The sequence below is a fragment of the Lissotriton vulgaris genome, chromosome 9, assembly GCF_964263255.1.
Source record: "Lissotriton vulgaris chromosome 9, aLisVul1.2, whole genome shotgun sequence".
Taxonomy (NCBI): domain Eukaryota; kingdom Metazoa; phylum Chordata; class Amphibia; order Caudata; family Salamandridae; genus Lissotriton; species Lissotriton vulgaris.
Genome location: NC_141697.1, coordinates 64,334,140 through 64,350,019, shown reverse-complemented (window position 1 = coordinate 64,350,019; position 15,880 = coordinate 64,334,140). Strand labels below are relative to the sequence as shown.

Below are 15,880 nucleotides of genomic sequence, written 5' to 3'. Positions count from 1 at the left end.
CAGCCTTTTCTTGCCACAAGTGGAACAAGCCTTAAAAAGGGCTTTCTTCTCTTTGTCAGACATTTCTAGATGAAACACCTAACAATCCTGAAGACAAAATGCTGGGAAAATCCTCAAAAAGAGTTGAAGTGAGCAGAGCTCAAAGAAGACTCCCTTAGCACAACGTGCGGTAGAAAATCTGAGGCTCTGAGGTTCTCTCAGGAGGGTTCTATGGGGTGAGGCTATTCTGATTGGCTGTTGCTTAGTTTTGGTCTCTTTTGCAAAAAGAGGTGGATATGCTACAAAAGGGGATGAGGCCTAGGCCTTTTTCTTTCTCTTTTGTACCTACTGCTATGTTATTTTGTTACCGAGACTCCCATTCCGACGCCGGGGAACGATACAAGCTATGGGAATCTATGAAAGTTCCAATACTGGGGCAACGCAACCCTCCCTCACACCTCTACAGATTGCAATCTTGTCACATAGTTGCCCCCAGGGGCCCCACGAATTTGGGCAGTTTGTTCTGAAGGAGATTTGTTATTTGCCCAACTAACGTTGCAGGCATTCCCAGTTTCTTTAAGTATGCCCACAATAGCCCTCTAGGCACAAGATCAAAGGCTGAACTGAGATCAACAAATGCAATGTACGTGTGTCCTTCTCTAAGTTTAGTGTACTTCCAAAGGATAAGCAACAGCTTTAAGACTTGATCAATGGTATCGACTTTCGGTCTAAACCTTGCTTGATATGGGATCATAATTTCCCTTCACTGAATCCACTCATTGAGCTTATCGAGGAATTGTCTGTCATACACCTTTTGGGCAGTATCCAGGAGGTTAATAGGCCAATAGTTTGTCAGAAGCCCCTTATCCCCTTTTTAAAAACGGGTATAATTTCTGCGCCTTGCCATGTGTCGGGTATAGGGGCTCCCTCCGCTACAGCATTAGTCAAACAATTTAAATACGGAGCCCATATAGACAGATCGAGGCAGTATAGATCGCCTGGGATTTTATCTGGACCTGGGGCTCTGCCCTGTTTGATTGAGGCTTCTGCACTTCTAGTCTCCTCAATAGAAAAGTAGGGTTTAGGGGAGATTTCCTCTGAAGAGACATAAAGATATGGTGGAATGTCAATAGGAGGAGATTCATACAGGCAAGTGAAGTGTCCTATCCATACAGTTGGGTTCAGGTGACACCCTATGTGAGGGTTTGAGAACCTACTCACATTAGCAATACTTTCCCAAAAAGTGCATTGTCCCCATTTTGGCAGCCATCACTAAATCACACCAGCATGTATCCTCCCAGGCTCTCTTTGCTATTTTGGTTGTTTCCTTACATGCCCCTGTTAAATTAGGACCTCCTTTTTAATGCAGTTATCAATGCATTTTTTGCATTACAGTATCCTTTTGTGTACCACAGATTACTTTCCTCACAATGGAACATAACCAGGGTTTTTTTTTGTGGGGTTTTAGTCAAAATCTTTTTCAGGGATATTGTCTGGGTAGTGTGTACGTCTGGTATTTATTTTCTATAGGTATTGGTGTAGTTGGAGCAGATAAGAAGGTCAATAAAGCCTTCATAATGTCTTTAACAATGGTATCTTGATTTGCTATCACTGTTGAACATTTAATGAACCTGTGGTTGTTTGCCATTAGTGGATTTATAAATACTGGTACTGGGGTACTGGGAGGTTCGAGAGAGGAGTTTAGCATGAAGACGGTAGTGGTCACTCTTCTCTCCATGATCATTGTGAAAGTCTATCAAACTATCCCACATTGTAACTTTAATTAGAAGAGTCTAGTTTGGATACGGATGGGCCTGTCCTAAAAGTGGGGATCCCTGTTTGTCGGAGAAAGACCTTCCATTACATGCTCTCAACCCATTTGTTGCTGTAAACTGGACTACTTGCATTGGTGCCACAGTAGACTGAACAAATTTCTTGGTATTAAAGGCAGGTGTGCCCCAGCTCTCGTCTTCCTCGTCGAGAAACATATCATACCCATACACGGGTTCAAGATTTATGTTGAGGTCTCGTCCTATGACTACTTGGTGCTTAGGATCAATCGAGGAAACAGAATGTTGTAGAATATCCAAGGTAGGTGTTTCTGCACCCTTGTTCCTCGGCCTACAATAGACATTATAAATGTACATACAAACCCCCTAGAGTAGTGCATTTTTAGTCCAAGTATGCCAGCTGATAAAATGTCTAAGACCTCAATAGCGTTATTTAAGTTGATTCGAAATGAGCAGGCCCCCAGATGCCCTACCATGGACAGATAGAAGAGCATTCCCATAATATGTGGTATATCCCAGTTTGTAGGCTGGCTCAGTGGCCCAGGTTTCTTGAAAGATACAAATGTCAATGTCAATGCAGACAAACTGGATTTGATGCCTGTAATACCCCAACATAAAATGTTGTTTATTCCATTACAATTGGCTCCAAAGCTAGTACATGAACTCCCCAAACCCATATCTGTGTGAGTACCTAGGGGAGGCCAAGCTTTGAATTGAGAACAGGGCTGGTCTGCTTGGCTCAGAAAGGGGGGAGCAGAAGTGAATACTTGAATACTCACATGATCATTGGTTCATATAGGGTTCCTCAAGTCATCAAGTGCTATATTTCCCAGTGTTAAAGCGAAAGGCCCAATACTGTGATACGCTTCTATTATGGGAGGGTTGAATATGCTTTATATAAAGAACAATTCCATTTTCAAGCTTTCTTTCAGTTGCAGCCTATCCAGTTATATTGATTTGTCTAAATATTCTTTTAAAAAAGGCAGGTGAAAGAGTTTTTCTTCTCACTATTCTGTATTTAGTGGCCTTTCATTTTAGATTTGAATTGGTGACTTTTGTAAAGAAATGTAAATGAAACTTGGCCACTATACATTCAATATGTTGAGAAATAGTTTTAGTTATAATAAGAAAAAAATAATATTTTTAGTGAAAGGTCTATGTTAGTTTCAAAAGTCATCTGGGATCCAGCAAGTAGGGGGGGGCTCTAAAGTACTGATGAATATGAATAGATATCCCCTGTGGTGACAAATGTTTTTAGCTGTGACTAGTGTCTGCATTTATGGTCATTTATTAGTATTGACATTTTTAGGTCTATGTCTGTAAACAAGCAAATACAAACTTAGGGAAAAAAAATTAGCACTGAAGGGATATCCATTCCGCAAACAGAAGATAAGTGGTCAAAGAGGTGTGAGGAGGATTCCTTACCCTAAACCATGTATCATTAGCACTTCCTCTTCTTTACCCATCCGGACACTCAGGAGAGAACGAATTTGGCCCAGGGAGTCTAGAAGGTTGATGGAATCCTGGACTGAGGCAGCGCTGATCGAGTAGGTCTTCCTCATGGCCCTCAGCTGTTCCCCAATACCATCGTACTGTCGACGCAAGAGGCAGTACATGAGTCGTACCAGCTCCGGGTCCTGGAGATGGTCCTCCTGTGCCCAGTGTACCATGGTCTGTGAAATAAGCTCTTTTAGTGTTGCTGTAAGATAGGAAAACAGAAAAACAAAGAGCCATGAGGATGCGTTACAGCACGACATCAGGGTATAGCCCAAAAAATCACATCTGAGGAAGGAGGCCAGATTGAACTACAACCAGCAGGGACAACTAGAGATTACCTGGAGCAATGATAGTGACTATTATATAGCAAATTGATTTGCTTTCCAGCTCTATCTAGTGCTATATGTTATGGAATAATGACTACAAAATGCAATGCAACTTGTTTAATCTATGACGGACAGGCTGATTTAACCCTAGTGGGAAGCAGGAGATGTGATCTAATGGTTAGGATGCTGACCTTTAGCAGAATGAGATGCTGTTTAATCAACTCACAACTGAGAGAATCTGTTCAGATCTGTTCTTCTCCTTATGCCTTAAGTTGTAATATATATAATGTAAATATGTGCAATGTGTACTATATACTATATGCACTTTGTGTATTACTCAACCAGTGCCTTCTTCGAGTCTCTCGTCTACCATTCTGCCACCAATGACTTACTCTATCACTATGTTACAGTGCATCACATTTCTAGTAGAACTGCTCTATTAAGAAATAAACATGTTTTTAAGAAGGCTTGGAAAAAAATTGTATGAGACACGTGGGTTCTCAATATCATCAGGGACTGCTATTCGACCAAATTCAACTCTCTGTCTCCTAATTCCATCCTTGTCCCTATGCTTTGGCAACAGAACTTCAGCCAACTGGACGTACCTGTGGAGGTTGTGTTGAAGTTAGGGGGGAGATACCTTGCATACCGGAGCTTGCCAGGAGGAGTCCTTTCATCCTGCCGACAGAGTGTCTGCTTGCCTGCTGACCTGGGGCGCTGTTGTTTGGACCTCGCCGCCGCCGCATTCCACGCCATCTACTAGCGGCCGCGGAGCGGGAGGACCACAGCCCCCAGAATCCCTGGCGTGTTGGCCACGCCCACCGTGACGCGATCTTTGGCGCCCGGAGGCGCATTTAACACCGGCACTCCCCCGGCAGAGCGGGGGAGATACCTTGCATACCGGAGCTTGCCAGGAGGAGTCCTTTCATCCTGCCGACAGAGTGTCTGCTTGCCTGCTGACCTGGGGCGCTGTTGTTTGGACCTCGCCGCCGCCGCATTCCACGCCATCTACTAGCGGCCGCGGAGCGGGAGGACCACAGCCCCCAGAATCCCTGGCGTGTTGGCCACGCCCACCGTGACGCGATCTTTGGCGCCCGGAGGCGCATTTAACACCGGCACTCCCCCCGCGTCGCGGGAAGCGCGCGGGAGCAGCCGGGCTAAGCCCGGGCAAAGGGCGGGCCGTCTGAGGCCGTCTGAGGCTGGACAAGGTTGGGTTGGGCCTGGTCTCTTCTGCTCTCCGCCCTGGAACTGCTGTTGACGTGCTGTGACACTGCCGACCAGCCGGATACGTAAGTTATATTGACTCTGATCGTCCACACAGTTTATTATGCCCCCTAAAAAACTACCAACGCCTACTAACACTATGGAAAATTATCTGGTGCAAGTAGTAGAAAAAATCAATCTTGATAGAAGAGCCTCCTTGGGAATAGACCCATCTGTTCAATCCCCTTTCATCGACATTGAGGATGATGACCCTTTTGGCCTTTTAATAAATAACAGCACTAATAGTGCCACCCCAGATTTGTTCTCAGACACTATTACTATTCAGCCAAGTGGTACTGTTGCTGTAGCAGAAGATCTGAGTGCCAATAAGGTACTGGCTGATATTACTATTAGCCAGGATCAATCTATCTCTCCACCAGCACCGATTCTGGGTAAACGGGAATGCCTTAGGTCAGCCAAGAACCGAGTAGCAAACCCTCCGAGGAAATACTCTGAGGAAGAGGAGCATGATTTGGCTAGTGAAGCGTATATTACACTCTCGAACGCTCAATTTAATAAATTGATGACCTTACTGGACTCAAAAATCAAAGGTGCAATGAAGCCCTTAGTTAGCAAAATAGACAAGCTAACCTCTGAGGTCAACCGTCTGGAAGGTTTACTTCTAAAATCAATAGATGAGACTGGGAAAGCATCAGAAAATGCTCTCATAAAGATAGAGGAATCTGTCAATAAATCGGTAATCGCGGCCATTGGTGGTCTTAACACTGTCACTGCCCCGGTAACGACCATCCCAATGGCAAGCAATAATCCTATCCCAGGTGATTCTCATACTGCCTCAATCCCTGTTCCTGCTGCTGAAGACACGTTTATCGAAAACGGGACTTTTGAATTAGTGGTTGAAGCGTCCCCACTGGTACTTGTCCTTGCCAATGTTCCAGCTTTGGCTCAAGGTGAGAGGGAAACAGCATCATCTCTACGAAATAAATCTTTATCATGGTTAACCACCAACATGGTAATTACTCCTTGGGGAAAGCAGCAACTTTCAGAAGAGCTTGTTAAAGCGCGAAGGGTTCAGTGGATAGGGGATAGGGTAAAAAAGTTTAAAGGGGAGTGTGTTGTTCTTCACTTCTCTGACCCTGGGGTCTTGCCTAACATCCTACCAAATATCCTGCCACCACAAAGGCGAACAACTTCAATTGTTCCTTTGACTTTGGACTTCTTTTATCCAAGAAAGGGAAGCGGACCAAATTCTAGTATTCTAAGAACTAAATGGAACATTGTGACTAAGAGGGGGAGGAAGGATGTGGCCTCAGTTGACTGGGGTCTGGGGCTAGAAAATCGTTTTTCATCATTAACCAATTTAAGTGACTGTGATTGACTACCACCTAATTGTAATGCTGTGATTGCACCTGCTCATGCCTTGAGTTCATCATGCTTGGCTCATTACCCTATAACAACTAGCCCGTTGGGGCCCATGATTGTTGATCAAACTAGGGCACCGAATATTACGTCTGAAGGGCAGGGCTTAGGGGTTAATGTGCCAGACATGTGCTCAACAACCAATGGTTTGCCTACAACTCCAGTTTCTGGAAATATCCTCTCATGGAATGTAGCAGGTATATCTTCTAAAATGGAAAGTGCAGAATGGTTTGAATTTATAAATAGGTTTGACCTCTGTATTTTTCAAGAGACTTGGGCGTGTGAGACTACTTTTGCTTTGGGGTATCTAAACTTTCATGTTCCGGCCACCAAGGGTCCTAAAGGGCGACCTATGGGGGGCCTTACCATATGGATTAGGCAGTCCTTAAAGATTACTGTAAAAAATGTGGAACTCGACCAAAAAGATATTCAGCTTATACGACTGTCCAGTGATCTACCCCTCTCCATGGATGTATATAATATCTATGCCAGAGGTGGTAGTAAAGGTAGATCCGAGGTTCTTATGAGCCTTTCTAACATTCTTGAGATTGAATCTGCAGGAAAAAACATCCTAATTGCAGGTGACCTGAATAGGACATTTGAACCTCTAATCACTAGTGATTTTCCCCTGGGATCTGAGGAAGACAAACTTTGGGACATTCCCACACTTGAGTCCCCCCCGATAACCAGATGGACAGCTGATATCTTAGGGCTAAATGCCATGTGCTTGGAGCATGGGTTACGTGCCCTGAACGGCCGAACCCAATCTGACCGTGTACTCGCCATGACATTTAATAATGGTCGAAGTAAAAGTCGTATTGACTACGTTATTTGTAGTATATCGCTATGGCCATCCCTTATTGATATGGTAGTCACTGCCAGAATTGAAAGTGATCATGACCCGCTATGCGTATCACATAATTGGTGGACATCTAATGTAAACCTTCCACCGAATTGTAATCTACTTGTGCCGCCAACGATTACACAATCCAACAATATGCGTAGGCTTAGATGGTCCGGTGTTAAGACGGACCAGCAGGCCCTGGAAAAGATAGGTGCAGCTGCAGACAAAGCCATTCAGGCACTGGAAAATATCACTGATTTAGAAAATGGACAGGTTGAGGCTAAAAATGTTCACACGTCACTTTTTGACGAAGTTAAAACATTTTTTTTAAAGCCCATACGAAACAACAAGGTTTGTCCATTTAAAGCAGCAAAGTGGTATAACCAAGATTGCAGGAAAGCAAGATTGAAACTAGGAGTTGCAATCAAAAATAACAATCTGTCTGAGACTCGGTCTGCTAGAAAGCACTACAAAAATTGTATCGCCAGGGCAAAAAAAGATTGGGACGAAGAACATTGGCAGAAATTGAGATGTGCTAGTGAAAGTAAAAATTCTAGACAATTCTGGCACATCGTCAAATGGGGACATGATAGACCTTCAGAGCCTCCTAATAACAATGTCCCTCACGACGCCTGGGTTACGTTTTTTAAAGAGCAGTACTCTTCTAGGGGTCAGCCTGTTAGTAATATTAATCAAACTTATGTGTTTGCAGACGAAGACATTTTTGTGCTAGGCGAAATCCAGTCTGCTTTGAAATCTGTCCATAGGGGCAGAGCTCCGGGTAACGATGGTGTCCCGGCAGATGTCTTCTTAGACGACACCGACCGATGGAGTAAGTACATCTGCCTTTTATTAAACCTCTTAGCCAGAGGTGACTCTCTGCCTAACTGCACAGGGACTGCTAGTTTATCTATTCCCTGATCCCATGCCTGGAGTTCTTCTGATGAAAACTTATTTAAAATCATGTACGTTTTTATAATATGAACTTTGCACCTTGATTTTTTATAAGTTGATGAAATTTGTTTTTTAAATGAGGAAATACTCCCTTTTTAATGTGACTGTGCTTTAAGTCATCTTGACTTTGTAATTTAATTGTATTTTATTATATGTTTGTTTGTCTGCTTTTATGAGTAATTACTCGAATAAAGCACTTTTGACTTGACTTGACTTGTTAGTTTATAAAACAGATGTTGTTATTGTCCCAAGTACAGAGAAGGGACTGGGCATATCACTCTGGGGTCTTTGGCCTTGGTTGATTACCTCATGATCATAAATCCGAAGAAGAGTCAAGAGTTTCATAACATTTAGGGATTTTATGATAGAGCACCTGAAGGTAATTCTTCCTTTGATCAATCTAGGAGAAGTCCTAGGGCCTGATTTCGAGTTTGAGATAGGGGTTACTCCATCAAGAATGCAAGGGATATCCTGCCGGCCTTATTACATGTGCCACTTATAATAAGGCAGATGTGATATAAGTCACGTTTGTGATGGAGTAACCCATCAGCCAAACTGTAAATAAGGCCCTTGATGTCTGTATTTCTTCAGAACGCTTACCCTGCAAATTCTAGTCAGGAATCCACATCAAAGAATCCTAGTTGTAGGCGTCAAGAGTCAACTTACATTGCAGGTCCTGGCACTTGGCGTTGACTCACCCATGGTCTTCATCAAGTCTTTGGCTCTGTTTGTAATGGTGTGACACAACCCAGTACTACACCTAAACCCGTATCAGAATGGCTGGATGATTCATGGTTTCCCCAGCACGAAGAACACCACGGAGTTAGACAGATGTGACCATTCCTCATGTGGCTATAAGACTACATACAAAATAGCAGCAAAACAAATAGTGCCCTGGGATTGTCTCTCTTTGGTCTCCAGCTTTGTTTATGGTAGCAACTACAATTACTCATATGTGCTTGCCAATGTCACTGGAGAACAAATACTTTTATTTCTATTGCTCAGTAAGGCCTTATGTGTCAGATCCTGGTGCAGTGTCAAGGCGTGCATGCTGCTGTCTTCACAATACTTTACAATATGCAAACAAACAGTGTATGTAAATACACTTACAGAATTTTCAATTACAAGACCATATTTCTGTGTTCAGTCTGTGGGATCCCAGGTATCTCTGCACATGCCCCTGGACAGTGACAGCTGGAACTCTGGGCTTGGCTGCTATAAGCAAGCAGCTATTTTCTCTTCCCAAATGTCAGTAGTTCTTGTAATCTGAGCCCTGTATTTAAGTGTTTTATTAGAGCTGGGCAGAAGCCTGAGCAGGGTAGGAAAGGGTCGAGGTGGCACAGGCTGGTATTAGGAAAGTCTTTAGCTCACACTCTAATAAGGTGCTTTTTCCTATTAAGATTTACTTTTAGACATTATAATGGATCATGGGGGATTAACCTTTGGTTTTTAAGGATTACTGATAGACTAGAAGAGACCGAGTGTACAGTTGCTTGTTGCCATGATAGAGTAGTCACTCTGGATAGCAAGCCTCTTGGATCTACGCTTCTAATCTTTATCTAACCAACTGTTACATTTGTTTTCGTGCACTGATTTTGCTGCTTCCCTGAGTATTACCATTGTTATGAAAAGCGCTCTGATACCCTTTGGGTGGAGCTAGTGCTATATAAAACCTTCAAAATAAATAAAAGTGTGAGATGCTTCCAGCACACTGTGCATCAAACACACAGGCTGCCTAATAGGACCCATGAGAAGGTTTGCCAAAGAGCTGATTGGTCTGAAAGTGTGGTAGCAAGGAGCAATTGATCAGCCTCTTAGGGAAAGTTTGTGCTGTACAATTTACACATTTGTCTCCAGGCCTGTCTGTCTCTGATCACCTAGAAGAACTAAGGACTGTTGCCATGATGACAGTATCAAAGCAACCATGGCATCGGTTATGCACGGAAGAAGATGTCGGGCATGAACAGAGAGGAACATATTCAGGGCTGCTACTTTATTTATTAATGCACTTTAAGGGTCAGGAATCTGTTTTATTGCTTGTTTTACATATGAAAGTCTGTATATTGCCTAAAAACCAATGTTCTCCTTGAAACTCCATATCATGTCCATACTCAGCTGACAAGTGTGTAAGATGTATCATTGGGGGGTTAAATATACAACTGTATCAAAACAGGACCTGTATGCTGCTCTTTATATCATAAATGGAATGTGCCACTCCCCAACTCCCCTCCTGAGTCTTAATGGGGTCTTCCAAGCTTGGATGCCAAGAGTGAGAGGACTGTTGGAAGTCCTTGTGAGACTTACTCGGGATGGGCTCTTCCTCCTCAGCAGGGTCTTTCTCTTCAGTCATGGGTCGACCCTTGATTTTGTATATCAGCGACCGCAGCCGCCCAGACCATGAGGTATCTTCCTCTTCTTCCTCTTCCTCCTCCAATGGAATGCCTGAAAGAAGACCACAATGCCATTCAAGTCAAAACAACACTGTTGCTTCCCCCCATGCACCATTTAGCTGTGAAACTGGACTGGCTAAGGGGCATGTATTACACATTAAGGCCCTCAGTATGAATTAGGCGGAGCTGAGTTACCCCATGGAATTCCCCTCTGCCTGATTCCTAGTGGGTTGGTTTTTCCACACCTGGTTTCTCCGAGTGTGCGAAAACCAGACTCGAATTTTCCCTGCTGTACAAGGCTTTGGCTACAGCCAAGCATCAGTTCCAAATTTTCTTTTGAAGGCTGAGAATACAATCCTCCCCTTGCCAGAAAAAATACCTTTCCTCCCTTACTAGCCCCACCCCGAATTCCACCCCACCCAGAAGTCCCTGCATGTGTTTATAATCTGCTCCGAGAGGATAGTAAATGTACATGTTAAACCCCACAGAACTAGAAACCCTGTGTGGTTTTTACAACCAGAAAAAAAGCTTCCACACTTTCATTCCCCATTTCTTGGGGTTTAACCTCTAAGTACATGGCACTGGGTGGAATTACTGCATGGGAATTGTAAACTTATCCCTTCAGTACCATGCAACTTAGAATGAGGTGTGAAGGGCCTTAATACGATTAATTTGCTATTATCCTAGCTCACAAACAGCTCACTGGCAAGCCAAGGGCTCATTCTACAAGGGGTAAAGCCGCTATTATCGCTATGCTTAAAAATGTACCTTTTCAAGAGATATGTAAAGCAGCTACATGGCGGTCGGTTCACACCTTTGCCGGCCATTACTGCTTAGATTCTGATACTCAAGCGGATGCTCGGTTTGGGAAAGTATCCTTGAGGAATTTATTTGGATGATTGTAATATTCAATATTAGCTATGCAGGTATTCGTCCGCGGGGTTCAGGGATGGGCTTGCTACTTAATGCAGAGCTTATGACTATTGATGAGTATCCCCTGGCAGAGAAGGATAAGTTACTTACCTGTAATCCTAGTTCTCTTCCAGAGGTATACTCACTAAAGTGATAAGCAACCCTCCCTCCTCCCCGAATGAATACCATGTTTTATTATGGAATATATTTTCACAATGTCGAAAGACCTGACCTAACTATCACCTGTGGGGTATGATGGGAGCCTGGAGGTTCTGGAGGCACAGCACCAGTTTTACTTTGAGTGTTCTATATGCAGCCTTTCTAGACTAATCTGCCTGCTATCACCTTGCCTTTTTCTGTGAAAATGCAGGCTGTGTTTTCTTCAAACAAGTTGAGAGTACATTTTCTCTATATCTTGGAAATGTTATTTATATGATGTTTTTTCAAATGAAAAATACAATGCGATATTGGTATATTTGAACCTAGCTTTGAAGTTGAGGCTGCATATGCATATACATGTGTCTATATTCTCAGGGGCGTAACACAGGCTCCCGCAGCCCATGCGGTGCGGGGGGGCCCCTAGCTCCAAGGGGCCCCCTCGGCACTGAACTCTGGCTGGAAGAGCTCCTGATTGAGCCCAGACGGGGCCCCCCTAAGTACAGTGCAGGGAGGCCCCCTCACTTTTCGTTACCCCAGTCTATATTCTAGAAATATGCATATTATTTTATATATATATATATATATATATATATATATATATATATATATATATATATATATATATATATATATATTATGCATATATCTAGAATATAGATGCATGTACATATATATATATATATATGAAACTCCAAACTTGCCTGGAAGTGCCTGGTAGCACTGACAGGTACGCAAACTGCAAGAAATGTGACCGAAGTCAGTCTTTCAAATTACCAAAAATGTATTTATTTTTCACTGGTACAAGCCCTCAGACGCGTTTCGGACGTGAAGTCCTTGCTCACTGATATATATATATATATATATATATATATATATATATATATATATATATATATAGTTATATATGCATATATTATTGTTAATGTTCCGGGGTCCCCGCATGTGGACTGCACTAGTTAGTGCTTATGACTATTGATGAGTATCCCCTAGAAGAGAAGCCAGAATGTTTCAAATCTTAGTATATGATGGAGCTCAGACATTTTACACTAGACCTGAGTGTTGGAGTGCTTGCACAAGAACCGGTCTGTCATGCAACCCTAAAATGTGGTACTTTCATTCATGCTAGAAGAATTGCTGTGTGTAACACCTAGCTGTGACTAATAACAACAGGAATGGAATGTATGAGGAAAAATAAAGTTACTTACCTTCAGTAATATTATTTCTGGTGGTTACATTATTTCCCACCTTTTAAATATTGCATGTGATAGACTGGATTTGGACACTTTTCATAGCTCCTCTATGCTGGTAAGTGGCTCTAGATCTGTGTGAGTTATTAGAGGGAGTATGCAGATATATAATGCTTCAGTGAAGTATGTAGAGACTTACTGTACTATATACTATGAGTGAAAACTATTCCAAAGTACTGGTTTGCCACAGTTATACCTCAAGACGAGTGTGACACCCATATTATAGTCAATCAGGAGCCTAAATGTAGAACTGACATGACATAAATGCACTCCTTATGGCGTTGCAAGATTTATACATTTTCTATGACATCGTTTCTGATTACATTCAGGCCTTTAAATCACCCCACAGGGCCACATTTATTACTCTGATATCTGGAGGATCAAATGCCACCTCACATACTAGGGCAAGTTAGCCAGTAAATAGGTCTGCTCTGGGGGAAGGAAAGGGTGGGAAATGAAACCTGCTTGTGCTAACTATTTTCACACTTCACCTGGGAATGCTCAATACCTCAGAAACAAAGTTGGGTAGCCAGACCTCTAGAGCCAGTCGGAGGATGGCTGCTCTTTAAAGTTTTGAAGAGAAGGGACCAGCAAGCTCTGTCAGTTGGAGGCAGAGATTAGGCTCTCGGAGGATGCAACAGACCACTTGATGGCACCATCTTGGAAATTCCCAACATGTAGTGCAAGAGGTTTGGGGCGCAAGAGTGGAATGATGATGTGTTACCCTATGATTGGGTAGAGGTGCTTAGCTTCTATAAAACTGTTGACACTCACTTAAATACCCCTGCACGAGGGAGAAACCTTTGAGAACAGTCAGGATTTGGGAGAAGCGATGTCAGAGCAATGCCCAAATGTAGGAGGGAGAAACACTCGACCCACTGCAAAGATGGACTCACTGATGTCTCTTTTCAGTTGGCAACCCGGGACTAGGGCTTGTTTCTTGAAGGCTAATGGTGCTGGACCCCCTGCACCATCTGGGGGACAGTGAAGGAATTGACCTCCTGTGGGTACTTGGATGGTTCCCCTAAATCTTCTGTGGACTGGTCCTGTAGGGGCATAACCTCCATATACATGGAGGCCTAGACTTCCACTTTTCATTTCCGAACAGAACCCCCCTTTCGGCAGACGTTACGTGTCTTGGAGGAATGAGTGTCACGGTACATTTATAAAGGCGGTGGATGCTTTGAAGAAAGTGGGATACCGAACAGGCTCCCAGATTTTAACAATATCAACCCCATGAGGGAATTTTTAAGAAGGATAGTAACTTTATGCAAATGGTTGGACATGAAAACCAATACTAGCTGTCAGAACTGAAGTGGTGAAAATTAATAAAAGAAACGTCAGCACCATAGACTACGGAAAGTGGGAAGTTTATGAAGTCCATCTTATATCAAAAAACCTGAGACCTTACTTATATGGAGGTAGAAGGATCCATTATATATATTCCTTCTCAGAAAGATTGATTTTGAGCACTAGCCAGCGGAAAAAGATATGTTGGCTGGCACAGTCAAGAATATACGGTTTTAATGTACTTGTCCTGAGGAAGGTGTTTTTAAATAAACCGATACACCGAAACGCGTCGATATAAGGACATTATTATGTGTTGTAATGCATTGTTTTTAATTTACAGTGATGTAATGATTTTTGTGTAATTTGTCTGCAGTTCAATGTTTTCTATGATTGAAACAATTACTGTAAAAAAATCTCTCAATTTTTTTTTCTGAGATTTGAGTTTATTGAAACTTTGAACTGATTTGTATTACTTTATAATCATGTGGTTTTGATTGTTACTATATTGCATCAAGATTTATATGTAATTTTGAATACTGTTGCCATCAAATGAATAATAAATTATTAAGATTTTCCGAATAGACTCCTTAGGGCTCAGCATAAATCTGATGATAGTTATCATATAAATATAGAAGAACACAGAAAGGAAAAACATGTTGTTAATATTAGACTTCCACTGACCCAGCTGTTATGCAAGTGGCCAAGAAAGTCTGTGGGGCCTAGTGGGTGCGAGCAGGTAGGGGACTTTGCCTTGCTACTGTTAGGAAGTCCCCAGGCCCAGAACAGGTGTCAGGTCATCTGTGAGGAGGAAGAGTAGTAAAAATCTGTCTCCCGGAGGAGCTACGACAGCAAGCAAGATGGCTGCATAGTCTCCCGGTTCAGCTGACCTTCGTCTTACGCTCCAAGATCCTGTCACTTATCCTGATTTCCTTCCCCGGATCCGTGTGTGTGAACTAATCCGCACCCCGATGGTGTGATCCCGGGGTTTTTCTGACATTGTGGAGCTGAGTAACGTCGAGGACCGATTTGTGGCCTAACCCAGTCTGGAAGCCGGGGTCTCGAGTGCTGGCTTAGCCGGGTCTGAGTTGAACAACATTGGACTGTTGAGGGCGGCAGGGTCCGGTCCCTGGAACTTTCAAAATGTTTGGATTGCTTTGCTACCATCTGCAGCCTGGTGTTGTGTTGGAGGTGAGGAGACGAGTGACGCACGGTGCTGTGTTGCAGGGGTCCCTGACCCGGAGGCCCGGCGCTTGCATCGCCGGCGCACCTTGGGTTGGAGTCTCGTCGCGCACTAATGCATGCTGACGGTTGGTCCCTCACGGCTCAGTCCTGCTCCGGCTGATCTTACCCCGGAGAAGGCGCCTCTCCATGGGGATCATTATGCCTGAGAAAATATGGAACCGGGCAGAGCAGGCCCAAAGTGGCCCGTCATTGCGGGAGGTGCTGGCGGCCCTAGAGGCACTTCAGGCGACTGTGGCAGCTCAGACCTGCGGCCTGTTGTCGGCGGCAGATGGACTTAAAGGACTGAGACCGGATCCTGACTCGATGCCCGAGACCCGGCAGCCAGCTTGCCTTTTGATCGACGCCCCGGTGGCGCAATTAGACCCGGTGCTGGAAGCTGTGCCTGCCCCTACAGAAGTGGATCTACTTGAATGGGCTGTGATCGGTGACTTAACTAATTTTTGGGAATCCCCGGTTTTGCAGCTGTCGGAACATTCAACTGCTGTCCCTATCCTGGAACCTTTTAATTGGTACTGTGAACTGTTTTGGATTGTGTCGAACCCCCTCCCCAGTCGTTATATCAAGATGGCGGATGTGATAATGCCTGGCTTCGGAGACGGGGAGGGAC

The 15,880-nt window shown here is 43.6% G+C and overlaps 1 protein-coding gene across 5 annotated transcripts in view; it reads right to left on the bottom strand.

The window, feature by feature from the left end:
- Positions 1 to 15,880, bottom strand: part of RYR3 (ryanodine receptor 3) — a 1,864,151-nt gene that overhangs the window by 995,527 nt on the left and 852,744 nt on the right. For all 5 annotated transcript variants that reach the window (XM_086937034.1, XM_086937032.1, XM_086937031.1 and 2 more), the window contains 2 exons: positions 10,338 to 10,475; positions 3,195 to 3,468 (listed from right to left, as the gene is read on the bottom strand). In XM_086937034.1, coding sequence (XP_086793160.1) covers positions 3,195 to 3,468; positions 10,338 to 10,475 — 412 coding nt within the window. The remainder of the gene's footprint in view (positions 1 to 3,194; positions 3,469 to 10,337; positions 10,476 to 15,880) is intronic.